Source organism: Chiloscyllium plagiosum, unplaced genomic scaffold (genome assembly GCF_037043375.1).
Source record: "Chiloscyllium plagiosum isolate Xiang-an unplaced genomic scaffold, Cpla_swu_hap1 HiC_scaffold_9, whole genome shotgun sequence".
Taxonomy (NCBI): domain Eukaryota; kingdom Metazoa; phylum Chordata; class Chondrichthyes; order Orectolobiformes; family Hemiscylliidae; genus Chiloscyllium; species Chiloscyllium plagiosum.
The window spans coordinates 70,427,293-70,443,985 of NW_028270147.1; the positions used below are offsets into that span (position 1 = coordinate 70,427,293).

The 16,693-nt window shown below is 46.4% G+C and overlaps 1 protein-coding gene across 2 annotated transcripts in view; it reads left to right on the forward strand.

Annotated features, from left to right (window-relative positions):
- The first annotated feature begins 1,729 nt into the window (after positions 1-1,729).
- The window catches only part of LOC122554494 (uncharacterized), a 75,348-nt gene continuing 60,384 nt past the window's right edge, over positions 1,730-16,693 (forward strand). For both annotated transcript variants that reach the window (XR_006313007.2, XM_043699615.2), the window contains exons 1-4: positions 1,730-1,835; positions 2,126-2,190; positions 6,293-6,405; positions 13,645-13,713. Coding sequence is in view for 1 of the 2 variants with exons in the window: in XM_043699615.2 (XP_043555550.2) it covers positions 1,762-1,835; positions 2,126-2,190; positions 6,293-6,405; positions 13,645-13,713 (321 nt within the window). In the remaining variant the exon portion in view is untranslated. The remainder of the gene's footprint in view (positions 1,836-2,125; positions 2,191-6,292; positions 6,406-13,644; positions 13,714-16,693) is intronic.

Genomic DNA, 16,693 nt, shown 5'->3' on the forward strand with positions numbered 1-16,693 from the left:
ATGTATCTCTGTTCCTTCAATGTTGCTGAGTTAAACAGTTGGAACTTTATTCCAGCAGCATTGAGTGTGAACTTAGACTACATTATCTGTAGCACTGCAACAATGTAGCTCCCCACCACCTTCTCAAGACCAATGGGCAATTACCTTAGCTGAGACACCCATGAATGAATAAAAGATATTGAGATGAGTTTTCACAGGAGGAACAGGAACCCAATCCCAAAATCAATTCTGTCTCCAGATATTCCAACTCAACTGTCACTTATGCAATTCTGCTTTTAAATGTAAATGCTTGAATTGAGTCATGTCCATTCTTGGTGTCAAATTAGTCACATCAAACATCTCCAGGAGGAAGGAAGTGCCTGACAGATGCCAACAGCAAAGGCAGACAGCAGACATTTTGGTCTGCTGCAGGAAGGAGACCACACAACACTGAGGGACTGTGCACAGTCCACAAAGCTTACTCAGGCACCTAATTTAAACTTTAAAGAAAAATTCCATCATTCCACAGTGAACACAACAGCTATGCACTAACAAACCCCATACACCAAACTCACCAAATTCTCAATTCAAAATCTGACTTCCCCAACTGGTTCACAAGCTTCTAAAGGAGTTTTAATGGGCCAGAAATTGGAGGAAAGCAGATTCCGCCAATCCCTCTCTGTTGCCAACATGTGGAAAGCCAGAGAATGTCTCAGAGGTGTTGACATCCTTTAGGGCCATGATTTTTAAATTGCATCAGCACTGGGTCCAGACTCAGCCAGTATTTGAAAACCCAGTCCAATCGGCACAAAGGGACCATTTGATCTGTACCCTATTTGAACACGCTATCTTTCCACTTCCTCCCTGTTCTTTCCTCAAATTCCTGCAATCTCTTTGCTTTTCATATACAGATTCAATTCTCTTTTGAATTTTACCATTGCATTTTTGTCCATTACCCCCTGAGGTAGTGCAGCTTAATGGCACCCATGCACTGACAACTGTGGTTTTTTTTGGTGCAAATTAATTTACGTCAATGTGTCCCCCTGTCCTATCACTTACCTGGCGCAGAATACAAATCAATAAAATCTTGTTTGTTTTTGTTTGCAACTTTGTTCCTATGACCTTAACCCTTTGCCTATATTTCTCAATGATACACAACCCTTCTTTTAGATTACACTAGATTAGATTAGATTCCCTACAGTATGGAAAGAGGCCCTTCAGCCCACCAAATCCATACTGACCCTCCGAAGAGTAACCCACCCAGACCCCTACCCTATATTTACCCCTGACTAATGTACCTAATACTATGGGCAATTCAGTATGGTCAATTCACCTGACCTGGACATCTTTGGAGTGTGGGAGGAAACCGGAGCACTTTGACAATTAAAATTTAATTTCATCACCCATTGCCCCCCCACTGGCCACCTCCCCATCTACTTCCAGTGACTGAGAGTTTTAAAAGAGAGCAGGAGGGAACTGGGAGGTGGAACATTAATCTGTTCATTCCTGTGCCCCTCCTCCCCCATTTGCAGCCTCACTGTTTTCATGGACACACACAGTCAGTGGTAGTCTGCAGTAGAAGATGTCACAGATACATACAGATGATTGTCCAATCCTGTGCCGGATGTTCTCCAATGATTTACACATTGCTCTGGCTGCTGCTCTCATCAGTCAATGTTAACTGGACACTAAGTTTGCAGACCCTCCCCCCCGTCACAATCCCTATAAAAACTCACCAGCTCCCTGTTGCACAGTAATTGTGCTGAGAGGTGATCAAAAAAAATGAAATCTATTCTTACTGGAAAGTTGTGTTTGACCTCCCTTAAACCCTGTAATCTCGAGACGTGCACAAAGGAGTAAGTGTGTATATATCTGTGATGCATTGTGTATCCATCTTAGTACCTTGAGAGCTGTATATTGTGATAAGAATGTAAGATTAGTACTTAGTAATGTGATTGGGGGTTGGGAATTTCGCGTCCTGTTTCCCTGACACGACTGAGCTTGTTCTTTTGTTTCGCAAATTAGAAGGTTGAGTTAAAACAATTTTCAAATTCATATTCAATTAGAAGACAGCATTTTTTTTTGCTAATTGCATTGAAGAGATCCTTTTAGATTGTTGATGTTACATTTCATTACCTTCTTTCAGGGAGATTTTGGAATACTTTGAGAACACCTATGACTTGGATGAAACCCTTTTCAGTGCACTCAAAGGTAAGGAGGGCTTCAGCACTGAGCTTTACTGCTGCAGCTACAAAACAGGTTTTGGAATGCTGCCAAATTCACAGACATTGGGGCCCAAGACACGGCTTCTGATCATTTCTGCCGAATGTTTCCACTTTGTTATTCTTTATTCTGCCAGGGGTCTATTGCACAGGCTGCCCGCTGGTACTACATCGCATTGTGAGCAGCAAATACAGTCACCTAGATTTAGAACATAGAACATAGAAGAATACAGCGCAGTACAAGCCCTTCGGCCCTCGATGTTGCGCCGATCCAAGCCCACCTAACCTACACTAGCCCACTATCCTCCATATGCCTATCCAATGCCCGCTTAAATGCCCATAATGAGGGAGAGTCCACCACTGCTACTGGCAGGGCATTCCATGAACTCACGACTCGCTGAGTAAAGAACCTACCCCTAACATCTGTCCTATACCTACCCCCCCTTAATTTAAAGCTATGCCACCTTGTAATAGCTGACTCCATACGTGGAAAAAGATTCTCACTGTCGACCCTATCTAAACCCCTAATCATCTTATACACCTCTATCAAGTCACCCCTAAACCTTCTTTTCTCCAATGAAAACAACCCCAAGTGCCTCAGCCTTTCCTCATACGATCTTTCTACCATACCAGGCAATATCCTGGTAAACCTCCTCTGCACCCGTTCCAGTGCCTCCACATCCTTCCTATAGTATGGCGACCAAAACTGCACACAATACTCCAGATGTGGCCGCACCAGAGTCTTATACAACTGCAACATGACCTCAGTACTCCGGAACTCAATTCCTCTACCAATAAAAGCCAGTACGCCATATGCCTTCTTCACCGCACTATTTACCTGGGTGGCAACTTTCAAAGATTTGTGTACATGGACACCAAGATCCCTCTGCTCATCCACACTACCAAGTATCCGACTGTTAGCCCAGTACCCCATCTTTTTATTACTCTTACCAAAGTGAATCACCTCACACTTAGCTACATTGAACTCCATTTGCCACCTTTCTGCCCAGTTCTGCAGCTTATCTATATCCCGCTGTAACCTGCCACATCCTTCCTCACTGTCTACAACTCCTCCAAATTTCGTATCATCCGCAAACTTACTCACCCAACCTTCTAACCCCTCCTCCAGGTCATTTATAAAAATGACAAACAGCAATGGTCCCAAAACAGATCCTTGCGGAACACCGCTAGTGACGGCACTCCAAGCTGAACATTTGCCATCAACTACTACCCTCTGTCTTCTTCCAGCCAGCCAACTCCTAATCCAAACCTCCAACTCACCCTCAATGCCATACCTCCGTATTTTTTGCAGTAGTCTACCATGGGGAACCTTATCAAACGCCTTACTAAAATCCATATACACCACATCTACCGCTTTCCCCTCGTCCACCTCCTTAGTCACCTTCTCAAAGAATTCAATAAGGTTTGTGAGGCACGACCTGCCCTTCACAAAACCATGCTGACTATCCTTGATCACATTATTCCTATCCAGATGTTCATAAATCCTATCCCTTACAATTCTCTCTAAGATTTTGCCCACAACAGAAGTGAGACTCACCGGCCTATAGTTACTAGGGTTATCCCTACTCCCCTTCTTGAACAAGGGAACCACATTTGCTAGCCTCCAATCTTCTGGCACTACTCCTGTAGACAACGAGGACATAAAAATCAAGGCCAATGGCTCTGCAATCTCTTCCCTTGCTTCCCAGAGAATCCTAGGATAAATGCCATCAGGCCCAGGGGATGTATCTATTTTCACCCTTTCCAGAATTTCCAACACCTCTTCTCTACATACCTCAAAGCCATCCATTCTACTTAATTGTGACTCAGTACTCACATTGACAACAATGTCCTGTTCCTGATTGAATACTGACGAAAAGTATTCATTCAGTGTCTCCCCAATCTCTTCAGCCTCCACACGCAACTTCCTTGACTGGACCTATTCCTACCCTAGTCATTCTTTTATTCCTGACATACCTATAGAAAGCCTTAGGGTTTTCCCTAATCCTACCAACTAAGGACCTTTCATGTCCCCTCCTTGCTGCTCTTAGCTCTCTCTTCAGGTCCTTCCTGGCTACCTTATAACTCTCAATCGCCCCAATTGAACCTTCACGCCTCATCTTTACATAGGCCGCCCTCTTCCATTTAACAAGGGATTCCAATTCCTTATTAAACCACGGCTCCCTCACACGACCCTTTCCTCCCTGCCTGACGGGCACATACTTATCAAGGACATTCAATAGTTGCTCCTTGAACAAGCTCCACATATCAATTACACCCTTGCCTTGAAGCTTACTTTTCCAGGCCACACATCCTAAGTCATGCCTCACAGCATCATAATTTCCCTGCCCCCATCTATAACTCTTGCCCTGTAGTGCACACTTATCCCTCTCCATCACTAGAGTAAAGGTCACAGAATTGTGGTCACTGTCCCCAAAGTGCTCACCTACCTCTAGTTCTAACACCTGGCCTGGTTCATTACCCAGAACCAAATCCAGTATGGCCTCACCTCTTGTTGACCTATCTACATATTGTGTCAGGAAACCCTCCTGCACACATTGGACAAACACTGATCCATCTAATGAACTTGAGCTATAGCTTTCCCAATTAATATCAGGAAAGTTAAAGTCCCCCATAACAACCACCCTATTACTTTCACTCTTCTCTTGAATCATCCTCGCAATCCTTTCTTCTACATTTCTAGGACTATTAGGAGGCCTGTAAAAAACTCCTAACAGGGTGAGCTCACCTTTCCTATTCCTAACCTCAGCCCAAACTACCTCAGATGGCGAGTCTTCATCCATCGTCCTTTCCACAGCTGTAATACTATCTTTGACAAGCAATGCCACACCTCCCCCTCTTTTACCCCCACCTCTGACCCTACTAAAACATTTAAACCCTGGAAACTGCAACAGCCAATCCTGTCCCTGTTCTACCCATGTCTCCGTAATAGCCACAACATCGAAGTCCCAAGTACCAACCCACGCTGCAAATTCACCTACCTTATTTCGTATACTTCTTGCATTGAAGTATACACACTTCAAACCACTTTCCTGTTTACAGGCACCCTCCTTTGAAATTGATGCCATGTTCCTAACCTCCCTACATTCCAGGTCCTGCACCCTAAAGCTACAGTCTGGGTTCCCATGCCCCTGCAGAGTTAAGTGCATGCTAGATTGGGGAGGCTGAATATACACTCGGTGACCGTTTTGGGGAACACCTCCATTCAGTCCGTAAGCCTGACCCTGACCAAACATCTGGTTGCTTGCCATTTTGATGCATCGCCTTGTACTCATACTCAGATGTTCTCCAGAGTAGGCCTGCTGCAGTGTTCCAGTGATGCCCAAGCTGGAGAACACAGCACCTCGTTTTCCGTTTCGGAACTTCACAGTCTGGTGGACCCAACAACTTCAGAACATGAACTCGATTTTGTTTCTCTCACCATTGCCCCACCTCCACTCTCCTGGTGCCCCTCCCTCTCCCCCCCCCCCCCACCCTGGTTTCTTGATTTTGCTTTCAGCAGAGCTACCATTATTTTGCAAAGAACACCTTCTAGTAACACCCATCCTTGGATCTGTCTCGCCTGTCTGCAGTCAACAGTTTGGGAATAGAGTGGTCGTGGTGAAAAAGAAAATCCAAATCCACTGATGTCCACGTTAAGATGGCTTCAACTGATTGAACACATGCCTTTTTACATATATCTATCAAGTTGCCATTTGACTTGAGCAGTCAATGCAAGTTCTTGGATATCATAACAAATTCACCCACTCCATCTTTTCAGTCCTCTCTAAGTGATTCAGCTGAATATGTGGTGGAACAGGGTCCTGCAGTATTTGACTATGTCTATGATAAGGCAGTCAGCCTGATGTGAACTTCATTGACTGAACTGCAGTTAAGCTGTATATCATATTACATTTCACTCAATTCTAACTCAGCAGTTGTTGAGGATTAATAGGAGCACCTTTGTGTTTGTTTGTGGCTGTAATCATTCTATAATAAATGGGATTATGCTTGAAATGTTGCCTATTCATGGTAAAGATGGAGGAACATTAACGAATTGCTGTTCATATCTATTTTGTTTGACCCTTTAGATGAATCCAGCTTCTACTTGTGTCCAGATCGACTACGGTTGCCCCTTATATTTTACTTTTGCCATCCTCCAGTGCTCTACATCAATAAATTGCTGCTCACTGGTCTCATAAAGGTAAACCAGCAAATGCCTATTTGCAGGAACAAATAGATTAACTCTAAGTAAGCACTTGTTTCTATTTATCTTGAATAAACATGTTTTAAAGCAAAAGGTCAAGGAAGTAAAGTGTAAAAATCTTTGATGTGTTTTATGTATAACATTATGTATAATGTAAATGATAGATAATGCTTAGTAGATTGACACAAGTATTAGAAGTCCTGCAATGTTTTATTATAATATAGAGCAATGTTAGTTTAAGTGCATTTTTTTTCTATTTTCTTCCCCTATTTTACTGAAGGTGATGAGGCTTGCTGAGGTATGATTGCACAGGTACAGTCTGTCCCCCACATAACTAATCCAAGTGGCCAAGTGGCCCATTCATTGACAATGGCAGCCCTGTAGTAGCCTTCACAACCAATGTCTGCTCCTTTTTATCATATGCCATACCTAAAAGAGCACATCACTCAGCAGATATCCGCTCTAAGTTCAACATCCCTTGTGTCCATGCCAAATGTGAGCACCCACTGCTCACCAAAGGGAACACTGGCATTTGGCAGGGCAGCTGCCAGTACCCACTGCCAGCTCTGATACTGATACCTTGGTGGGGGTTGACAGAGTATAGGATTGGAGGGTGCTGTCCACTGCACAGTGACTGTCCCACTGGCAGGTGAGGGTGAGATAACGCAGGTCACTGACACTTAGGGGACCTGGGTGCTGAGGACTTAGTGCTAAGATTAGAGTGGTGCTGGAAAAGCACAGCAGGTTAGGCAGCATCTGAGGAGTAGGAAAATTAACGTTTCGGGCAAAAGCCCTTCATCAGGAATGAGGCAGGGAGGCTCTGGGTTGGAGAGATAAGTGGGGAGGGTGGTGGGGCTGGGGAGAAGGTAGTTGAGAGTGCAATAGGTGGATGGAGGTGGGGATGAAGGTGAAAGGTTGGAGAGGAGGGTGGAGCGGATAGATGGGAAGGAAGATTGACATGTGGGACAGGTCATGAGGATGGTGCTGAGCTGGAAGTTTGGAACTGGGGGAAGGTGGGGGGAGGGGAAATGAGGAAACTGGTGAAGTCCACCTTGATGCCATGGAGTTGAAGGGTCCCGAGGCAGAAGATGAATCATTCTTCCTCCAGGGGTCGGGTGTTGAGGGAGTAGTGGTGGAGAAGGCATGGCCTCGGCAGAATTGGAGGGGAAGTTGAAATGTTCAGCCACGGGGCAGTGGGGTTGATTGGTGCGGGTGTCCCAGAGATGTTCCCTAAAGCGGTCTGTGAGGAGGCTTCAGGTCTCCCCAATGTAGAGGAGACCGCATCGGGAGCAACGGATACAATAAATGACATGTGTGGATGTGCAGGTGAAACTTTGATGGATGTGGAAGGCTCCTTTAGGGCCTTGGATGGAGGTGAGGGATGAGATGTGGGCACAGATTTTGCAATTCCTGCAGTGGGAGGGGAAGGTGCCGGGAAGGGAGGGTGGGTTGTTGGGGGGCGTGGACTTGACCAGGTAGTCACGGAGGGAACGTTCTTTGCGGAAAGCAGATAGGGGTGGGGAAGGAAATATATCTCTGGTGGTGGGGTCCGCTTGTCGGTGGCGGAAAAATCGGCAGATGATGCGATTTATGCGGAGGTTGGTGGGGTGAAGGTGAGGACTGACCAGGGTGGTGGGGGCATGGGGGAGTGGGGTTCTGTCCTTGATGCAGTTGGAGAAGTGGGATTCAAGGGCAGAGGAACAGGACGTGGATGAGATATGTTGGCTGGCCCATTGTCTCAGCCTGCTCCAGCCCCACCAAATTCATCTCCACCTACCTCGATACTGTCCTATCCACCTGGTCCAGGAACTCCCCACATACATTTGAGACACCACCCATGCCCTCCACCTCCTCCAAGACTTCCGTTTCCCCGACTCCCAACGCCTCATCTTCACCATAGTTATCCAATCCCTCTACACCTCTATCCGCCATGACCAGGGCCTCCAAGCCCTCTGTTTCTTCCTCTCCTGACGTCCCCACCGCTACCCTTCCACTGACACTCTCATTTGTTTGGCTGAACTGGTCCTCACCCTCAACAATTTCTCCTTCAAATCCTCCCACTTCCTCCAGATGAAAGGGGTAGCCATGAGCACCTGCATGCCTGTTTCTTTGTCGGCTACGTAGAGCAGTCCATCTTCTGGAATTACACCGGCACCACTCTCCACCTCTTCCTCCGCTACATTGATGACTGTATCCGCGCCACCTTGTGCTCCCATGAGGAGGTTGAACAGTTCATCGACTTCACCAACGCATTTCACCCTGACCTTAAATTCATCTCTGACACCTCTCTCCCCTTCCTGGGCCTCTCCATCACCATCAACGATGACTGACTCAACACTGACATTTTTTACAAACCCACCAACTCCCACAGCTACCTGGATTACACCTTCTCCCACCCTGCCTCCTGCAAAAATGCTATCCCTTATTCCCAATTCCTCCTCCTCCACTGCACCTGCTCCCAGGAGGACCAGTTCCACCACAGAACACACCAGATGGCCTCCTTCTTGAAAGACCGCAACATCCCTTCCCACGTGATTGAAGATGCGTCCCACTCCTCCACCCTTGAACCCCACCTCTCCAACCGCAACAAGGACAGAATCCCCCTGGTCCTCACCTTCCCACCCCGCCAACCTCCATATACATCGTAAGATCCGCTGACATTTCCGCCAACTCCAAACGGACCCACCACTAGGGATATATTTCCCTCCCCACCCATTTCCACTTTCTGCAAAGACCATTCCCTCCGTGACTATCTGGTCAGGTCCACGCCCCCCCAACAACCCACCCTCCCATCCTGGCACCTTCCCCTGCCACCGCAGGAATTGCAAAGGAGCCTTCCACATCCATCCAAGTTTCACCTGCACATCCACCAAAATAATTTATTGTATCTGTTGCTCCCGATGTGGTCCCTTTACACTGGGGAGACTGGATGCCTGCTTGCAGAGTGGTTTAGGGCACATCTCCAGGACACCCACACCAATCAACCCCACCGCTCCGTGGCTGAACATTTCAACTCCCACTCCCACTCTGCCGAGGACATGCAGGTCCTGGGCATCCTCCATCGCCACTCCCTTATCACCCGACGCCTGGAGAAAGAACGCCTCATCTCTGCCTCGGAACCCTTCAACCCCAGGTCATCAATGTGGACTTCACCAGTTTCCTCAATTCCCCTCCCCCCACCTTCCCCCAATTCCAAACTTCCAGCTCAGCACCATCCTCATGACCTGTTCCACCTGTCAATCTTCCTTCCCACCAATCCGCTCCACCCTCCTCTCCTACACATCATCTTTACCCCCACCTCCATCCACCTATTGCACTCTCAGCTACCTTCTCCCCAGCCCCACCCACCTCCTCACTTATCTCTCCACCCCCGAGGCTTCCACCCTCATTCCTGATGAAAGGCCTTTGCCCGAAACATTAATTTTCCTGCTCCTCGGATGCTGCCTGACCTGTTGTGCTTTTCCAGCACCACTCTAATCTTGACTCTAATCTCCAGCATCTGCAGTACCAACTTCTGCCTTGCTGGTGTCGTAGTGCTGAAGGGCTTTGATCCCTTGTACAGGGTGGATTAGGAATGGCAGGTGGACATATGGGACATCACGTTGCAGTGAGCTGCAAAAGCTGCAGTGAGGTAGTGATTCCTGCCACCAGACATTAGCATCCGTGGACAAGTTCACGGTCGCCAGGTCCAGCAGCCTCAGGGGCTGCCACAAGGTGTACAGACCTGTACTCCATCGCTGCCAACCACTGGGCCTCAGGATTGAAGCAGGGGCATGAGGAAGTTGCCCTGGGTAACCCTGAGCCCATTCGCGGTGTCTGTCCTCACATGGAGACAGGGCAATGCCAGGAGGCACCCAGTTGAGGGGAGGAGGAGCCATTTACAAGTCTCTCTGCACTCTCCACTCAGAAATGGCAAGACCTTCCACCTCCACCCTGTCTGTCCCATTCTGAACATGGAGGGATCCTCTGGGGTTACTGCACCAAAACTCCAGGGTCATCGGGCATCATAGCAGAGCAGAGTCCCTCCATCCCTAAGGACATTTGCTGGGGGAATGGGGTGGGAGGAGGAGTCAGGAGAGGGGAGAGGGGGTCATGACTGACAATGTTTGTACATACGTTTTGTAAATGTTGGTTTTAAACTGTTCATGCCTCTGTTTATAGCCCGGATGCTTCAATGTGCCCTGTGGCATCACTCCATCTCGATGTTACAGAGGGAGCAACGCAGCTCTGGGACATTGGGTGGTTCTGATGGGTACCCCATGGGCGTCAACATGTACAACTGCCCTCAGGCCTTGAGACGTGCCCAGTTGCTTGCTGCAGATGCTGTGTGGTTGGCACGGATTCTGGCACAGGCGTGACTCTGACATGGCATACTGACATACAGCCAAACTTGACTGAGAACTACTGCTTCGCATGGCCAGCTGCCTGTTGGTGCCACTGCTCCAATTGCCAGTGTGATGCATGGTGTGGCAAGGCAAGGTATGCTCCGGGCATGTCATTAGGCACCAGGCAAATGCAAGCTAAGACAGCAATTGAGCAGCACCATTAGACAGTCTGGCACTAGCCCTGGGCTAGATGCCTCTCTCTGTGCAATAATTGTATCCAATGTCGATGAGGACTGTGGGTCGGTGGTGTGCCCTGTAGACAAGTCTCAGCTTCCAGGGCACACTATTACAGCATTGCAGAAGTACCAGGTTGGTGGCAATGGCTCGCTGAATGTCAAATGTTAAAAGCAAGTGGAGACAGTATGCCTGGAGCCAGTGTCCATAGATCATGCCCCTGGGCTGCAGGTTTGTTTGTGGGCAAGGTGAAGGAAATGGTGAGCACAATCTGCCAGCTGCTCAGAGTGGGCTCCCGGATGGGTTTTGCCAACGGCTTGTTAATTAGGTGAGTTTGGTAAGATTAGAGCCATTATATTAATGAGGCCAGTTGGGCCATCAACAAGGAACTCAACTAGCCTTAATCTTCACCAGTTGGCAGCTCACCACTACCTGATAAGGTTCTCATCATGCCACTTGTGAAAAGGGTAAATGTTGGCGTGATGTGATCTTGATGTTGACATAGGCCTCACCACAACCCTCATCCAATTCTGACATGAATCTTGCCAAGCCCATGTCATTGAATCATAGAATCATAGTGGGCGGCACGGTGGCACAGTGGTTAGCACTGCTGCCTCACAGCGCCAGAGACCCGGGTTCAATTCCCGCCTCAGGCGACTGACTGTGTGGAGTTTGCACGTTCTCCCCGTGTCTGCGTGGGTTTCCTCCGGGTGCTCCGGTTTCCTCCCACATCACAAAGATGTGCAGGGTCAGGTGAATTGGCCATACTAAATTGCCTGTAGTGCTAGGTAAGGGGTAAATGTAGGGGTATGGGTGGGTTTCGCTTCGGCGGGTCGGTGTGGACTTGTTGGGCCGAAGGGCCTGTTTCCACACTGTAATGTAATCTAATCTAATCTAATCCTCACAGTGTGGAAACAAGCCCTCCAGCCCAACAAGTCCACACTGACCCTCTGAAAAGTAACCCATCCAGACTATTGCCCTACATTTACCCCTGACCAACGCACCTAACCTACAGATCCCTAAACACTATGGGCAATTTAGCATGGTCAATTCACCTAAACTGCACATCTTTGGATTGTGGAAGAAAACTGGAGCACCCAGAGGAAACCCATGCAGACACAGGGAGAATGTGCAAACTCCACACAGACAGTCACCCAACACTGGAATCGAACCCAGGTTCCTGGTGCTGTGAGGCAGCAGTGCTAACCACTGAGCTACCATGCTGCCCTAAAGCCCTTTTAGCATTCCATCCTTCAAACACAAGTCTCTGGTGTGTGGCTTGAGCCCATAACCTTCTGGCTAAGGGTTTTGTTTCCATTAGTCTTTGCTGAAAAAATATTGAACAATACTCCTGGATCTGGTGTTTCAATAATAATCATAGAGAACGAGCTTGTAAATTAGCAGTGTGCAGTTACAATCCACTTCTGCCTGACCTTCTCTTGGCTAGAGTTTAACTAAAGGACCTTTGGTCAAGGGTTGTCCTAATTATAGTTGCAAAGGCTATTGTTTGTGCAGGAATAATGCTGCCAGCAAATTTTGGTTAATGTGCTTGATCATCAAGCTGGGGACAGCAACCCCACCACTTCAGTGTGGCCATTTCCATTTCCCTCAACAACTGTCTTTGTCCCCATCCTGAACTGGTCTAAAAACGTAAAAGCACTTTGAGATGATTTGCAGACAGTTCTGTGGAACTGGATTCAACCTCTCTCAGGCTAATATCATCACAGATTCCAACAGAAGCAGACACGAGAGACTTTCTGCCGCTAGTCGTGATGGAACCTACTGTGAAAAGATGGTGACCAATAGCAGGGAGACTTTCCTGGATCTTACAGATCTCTGGGAGTTAATGAGAATGTTAATGCGCGGAGATTGAGACTGGACTGCACATCTGTCCAGGGATTCAGACCATTTTGTGTCTCCAGTGAGCTGAAATGATCGCAACCCCACAGATCCAAAGTCTTCTCTCAAAAATAACAGAGAATAGTTAAACATTAAACAGAATTCCTTTAAATTGATCAAAGCAATCTACTGAAGTGCTCGTGTTTAGTAGTGTGCTGAGGAGGAACACCAATGATATGCAGGTGGTAGGACCTGGTTATAAACTCCAGTTGAAAATGTTGGTTTATATCTTGCTATCTTCATCCTGTGGTGGACGGTAAATCTTAATCGCATTTACAAATGCTGTTGCAAGATCTGACCTGCTGAGTGGGACCTGTGCTGTGGATGGCAGAGTAGGGGAAATATAGCACTGAATGCCAAGGCAGGAAGATGGAATTTCGGTCCCTGCTCAGTGCTGATTTAGTTGCTCCTACAGTACATGACTGGCCTCAGTATCCTGAATCTGTATTCTAGAGGTGACAGAAAAATCCAGTCAGTGTTCCTGACTAGTGTCCAAATCCGGGAGCAATTGCCAATGGATATACCAAGTGGAGACAGAACCAGATTCACTATGATGACTTCCGTAGTTTTCTGCACTTGATGGGCTGAATGGCCTCATTCTGTACTGTAAGGGCTCTCTGAGTTTCCCGGCTTGCCCAGAAAGAATGACATTTCTAGCCAGCTGCACCTCAGAAAGAGTAAGCACCTTCAAAATAGGAAGCGAACAAATTGGGGTTGAAAATAAATCTGACCAATGTAAAGCAAGTTGTTTCACAAGCTGTTGTTTTGTATCCCACAGGAACAAGTGAATCCCAGTTTTGAAGCTCTTTTTGAGACGGGAGTGGATGAGATGTCCTGGGATGACACGGTGTGTAAAACATTTTCATGTGCAGGGAGATGTGGACTTTCTGAGATCTTCTACAAAAATAATTTCAAGTATATAGACTGGATAACCAATATGAGTCTACTCCTTCAGTGGGCACAGTGAAAATGGAGTTTTGGACCATCTGTGTTTTCTTGTGTCACATTATCTTTTTCTATGGTTTCCTCCTTCTTAACTTTTTGTTTTGTTCTAAAAGCATTACCTTTCTTAACTGTAGAAGCAGTAGAAAAGACAGAGCACATAAAAAAACACACCCCATCATGTCTTACATTGATTCCAGTAATTTGCCTATCAATTAAGTTTAGACTGGGTGATAATTATAATTATCTGGTCTGTAGCCACACTGTTTTTGAATAATGGCACAATATTTGCACACTTCCAAATGTCCTGTGCCTTGTCTGTTTCTAGTGAGGATTGGATAATGACTCTCAGAGCATCTGCTATTTCCTCACAGCCTAGGATACAATTCATCTGGCCCTGGTGGTTTAACCACCCATAAAGTGGTTAACTTCTCCTGTAATTTCCTTCTTAGTACACTTACTTTATCTGATATTTCATGTTCCTCTTCTTTAATTAGAATATCTGTATCATCTGTGTCCTTTGTGAAGATGAGACAAATACTCATTCAGAACCCTGCATTCAAGTACAAGTTACACTCTCCATCTCCGATGGGCCCAGTCTTTTCCTTAGTCATCCTCTTGTTCTTAACATATTGATAAAACGCCTTTGGATTTTCATTAATTTTCATAGAAACTCTACAGTGTGGAAGCAGGCCAGTAGGCCCATCGTGTCTACACTGCCCCTCCGAAGAGCATCCAACCCAGACCCAACTCTATTCCTGTAACCCTGCATTTCCCATCACTAATCCACCTACCCAGCACATCCCTGGACACTATGGGCAATTTATCATGACCAATCCCTGCACACCTTTGGAATGTGGGAGGAAACCAGGGAGAATGTGCAAAGTCTACACAGTCACCTGGGAGTAGAATCGAACCTGCATCCCTAGTGCTGTGAGGCAGCAGTGCTACCACTGAGCCACCATGTCCAGTTTTACTGCCCAATATCTTTTCAGGTCCTATCTTTGATTTTCATTTACTCTTCACCCCGCTCCTTTTATTCTTTTCTAAGCTTCCGAAAGTGTTTAATTGGAAGCACTACTTTCGGAGCGACGAAGGAGTGGTGCTATGAAAGCTAGTGCTTCCAAATAAATCTGTTGGACTATAACCTGGTACTGTGTGATTTTTAACTTTGTCCACCCCAGTTTAACACCAGCACTTCCAAGTAATGGCTTCCTAAAGCGATACTTCTTGAAATTGTCCTAAGTTCTATTTTTCTGCTTTGTATGTTTCTGGATAAACGGGGAATGTTGGACTTGGTCATACCACCCTTTCTTGATTTGCCAGAGTGTGGTTCCATGGTCATTGGCAGAACTAGAAATAGAAATAGAATTAGCCAGAACTAGAACTGGGCCAAGCATCGATTTTTCATGTATTTGTCTGAATAGTTGGCATGGCTGGCTATTTAGTAATGCAATGGACCATGACAAATGCAGTTTCTCTTCCTCTTCCTGAGTCCATAGATACGCAGAACTGGGTTTGCAATAAAATGTAGAAACTAATTCTTCTGTCAGATCATTGTCTTCTATCTTTAGACTAGCAGTCACCAAGGAGTTCATTCTATGAAAAACCTGAAGTTAGATACATTAGCAGTCATTGAATATATAACACCAGCCTCATTTTTTTAATTTCAAAAGGTGGATGGTCTAATATGTCACAATTTTCACAGCCGAACGTTCTAACTAATCTACTAAAAGTTGACCTTGAATGTGTAAACAAAATTGATGGCAGGCTGACTGAATGTTTCTATGTATGTTGCAAGATGATGGTATGTGTCACCATTGCAAGGCATGTCATGGTCAGCAAGGTATTGTGACATCAAAATGTGTAGATTATCAGCGCTGGGAACAGAGCAGACAGGCTGTGAAAAGCTACATAGATTAGCAAACAACATTAACCCAAGCAAAGTTCTTGAGCTTCCAGAATAAGTGAATTAGTTACAGTGAAATCATGACTAGGCAAATTTGGATGATATGACATTCCAGTTATACAGTCATAGAGTTGTACAACAGAGAAACAAAACCTTCGGTCTAACTTGTCCCTGCAGACCAGATAACCTTAATTAATCTAGTCCTATTTGCTAGCATTTGGCTCATATCCTTTAAACTCCTCCCATTCATATACCCATCCAGATGCCTTTTAAATGTTGTAATTGTACCTGCCTACACCATTCCCCCTGGCAGTTCATTCCATAGATGCACCGGACTCTGCGTGAAAAAGTTACCCCTTAGTTCCCTTTTAAATCTTTTCCCTCTGACCTTAAACCTATGACCTTTAGTTTTGGCCTTCCCATACCCTCTGCTATTCACCCTATCCATGCCCCCCATGATTTTATAAACCTCTGGAAGGTCACCCCTCAGCCTCCAACACTCCAGGGAAAATAGCGGCACAGTGGCACAGTGGTTAGTACTGCTGCCTCACAGCGCCAGACAGCCGGGTTCAATTCCACCTCAGACGACTCTCTGTGTGGAGTTTGCACATTCTCCCTGTGTCTGCGTGGGTTTCCTCCCACATTCCAAAAATGTGCAGGTCAGGTGAATTGGCCACGCTAAACTGCCCGTAGTTTTAGGTGAAGGGGTAAATGTAGGAGAATGAGTCTGGTGAGTTACGTGTCGGTGTGGACTTGTTGGGCTGAAGGGCCTGTTTCCACACTGCAAGTAATCTAATCTATTCAGCCTCTCCCTAGAGCTCAAACTCTCCAAGCCCAGCAACATCCTTGTAAATCTTTACTACACCCTCTTCAAGTTTCACAACATCTTTCCTCTAGCAAGGAGACCATAATTGAATGCACTATTCCAAAAGTGGTCCTATCAATGCCCTGTACTGCCGCAACATGTGGTTGTCAA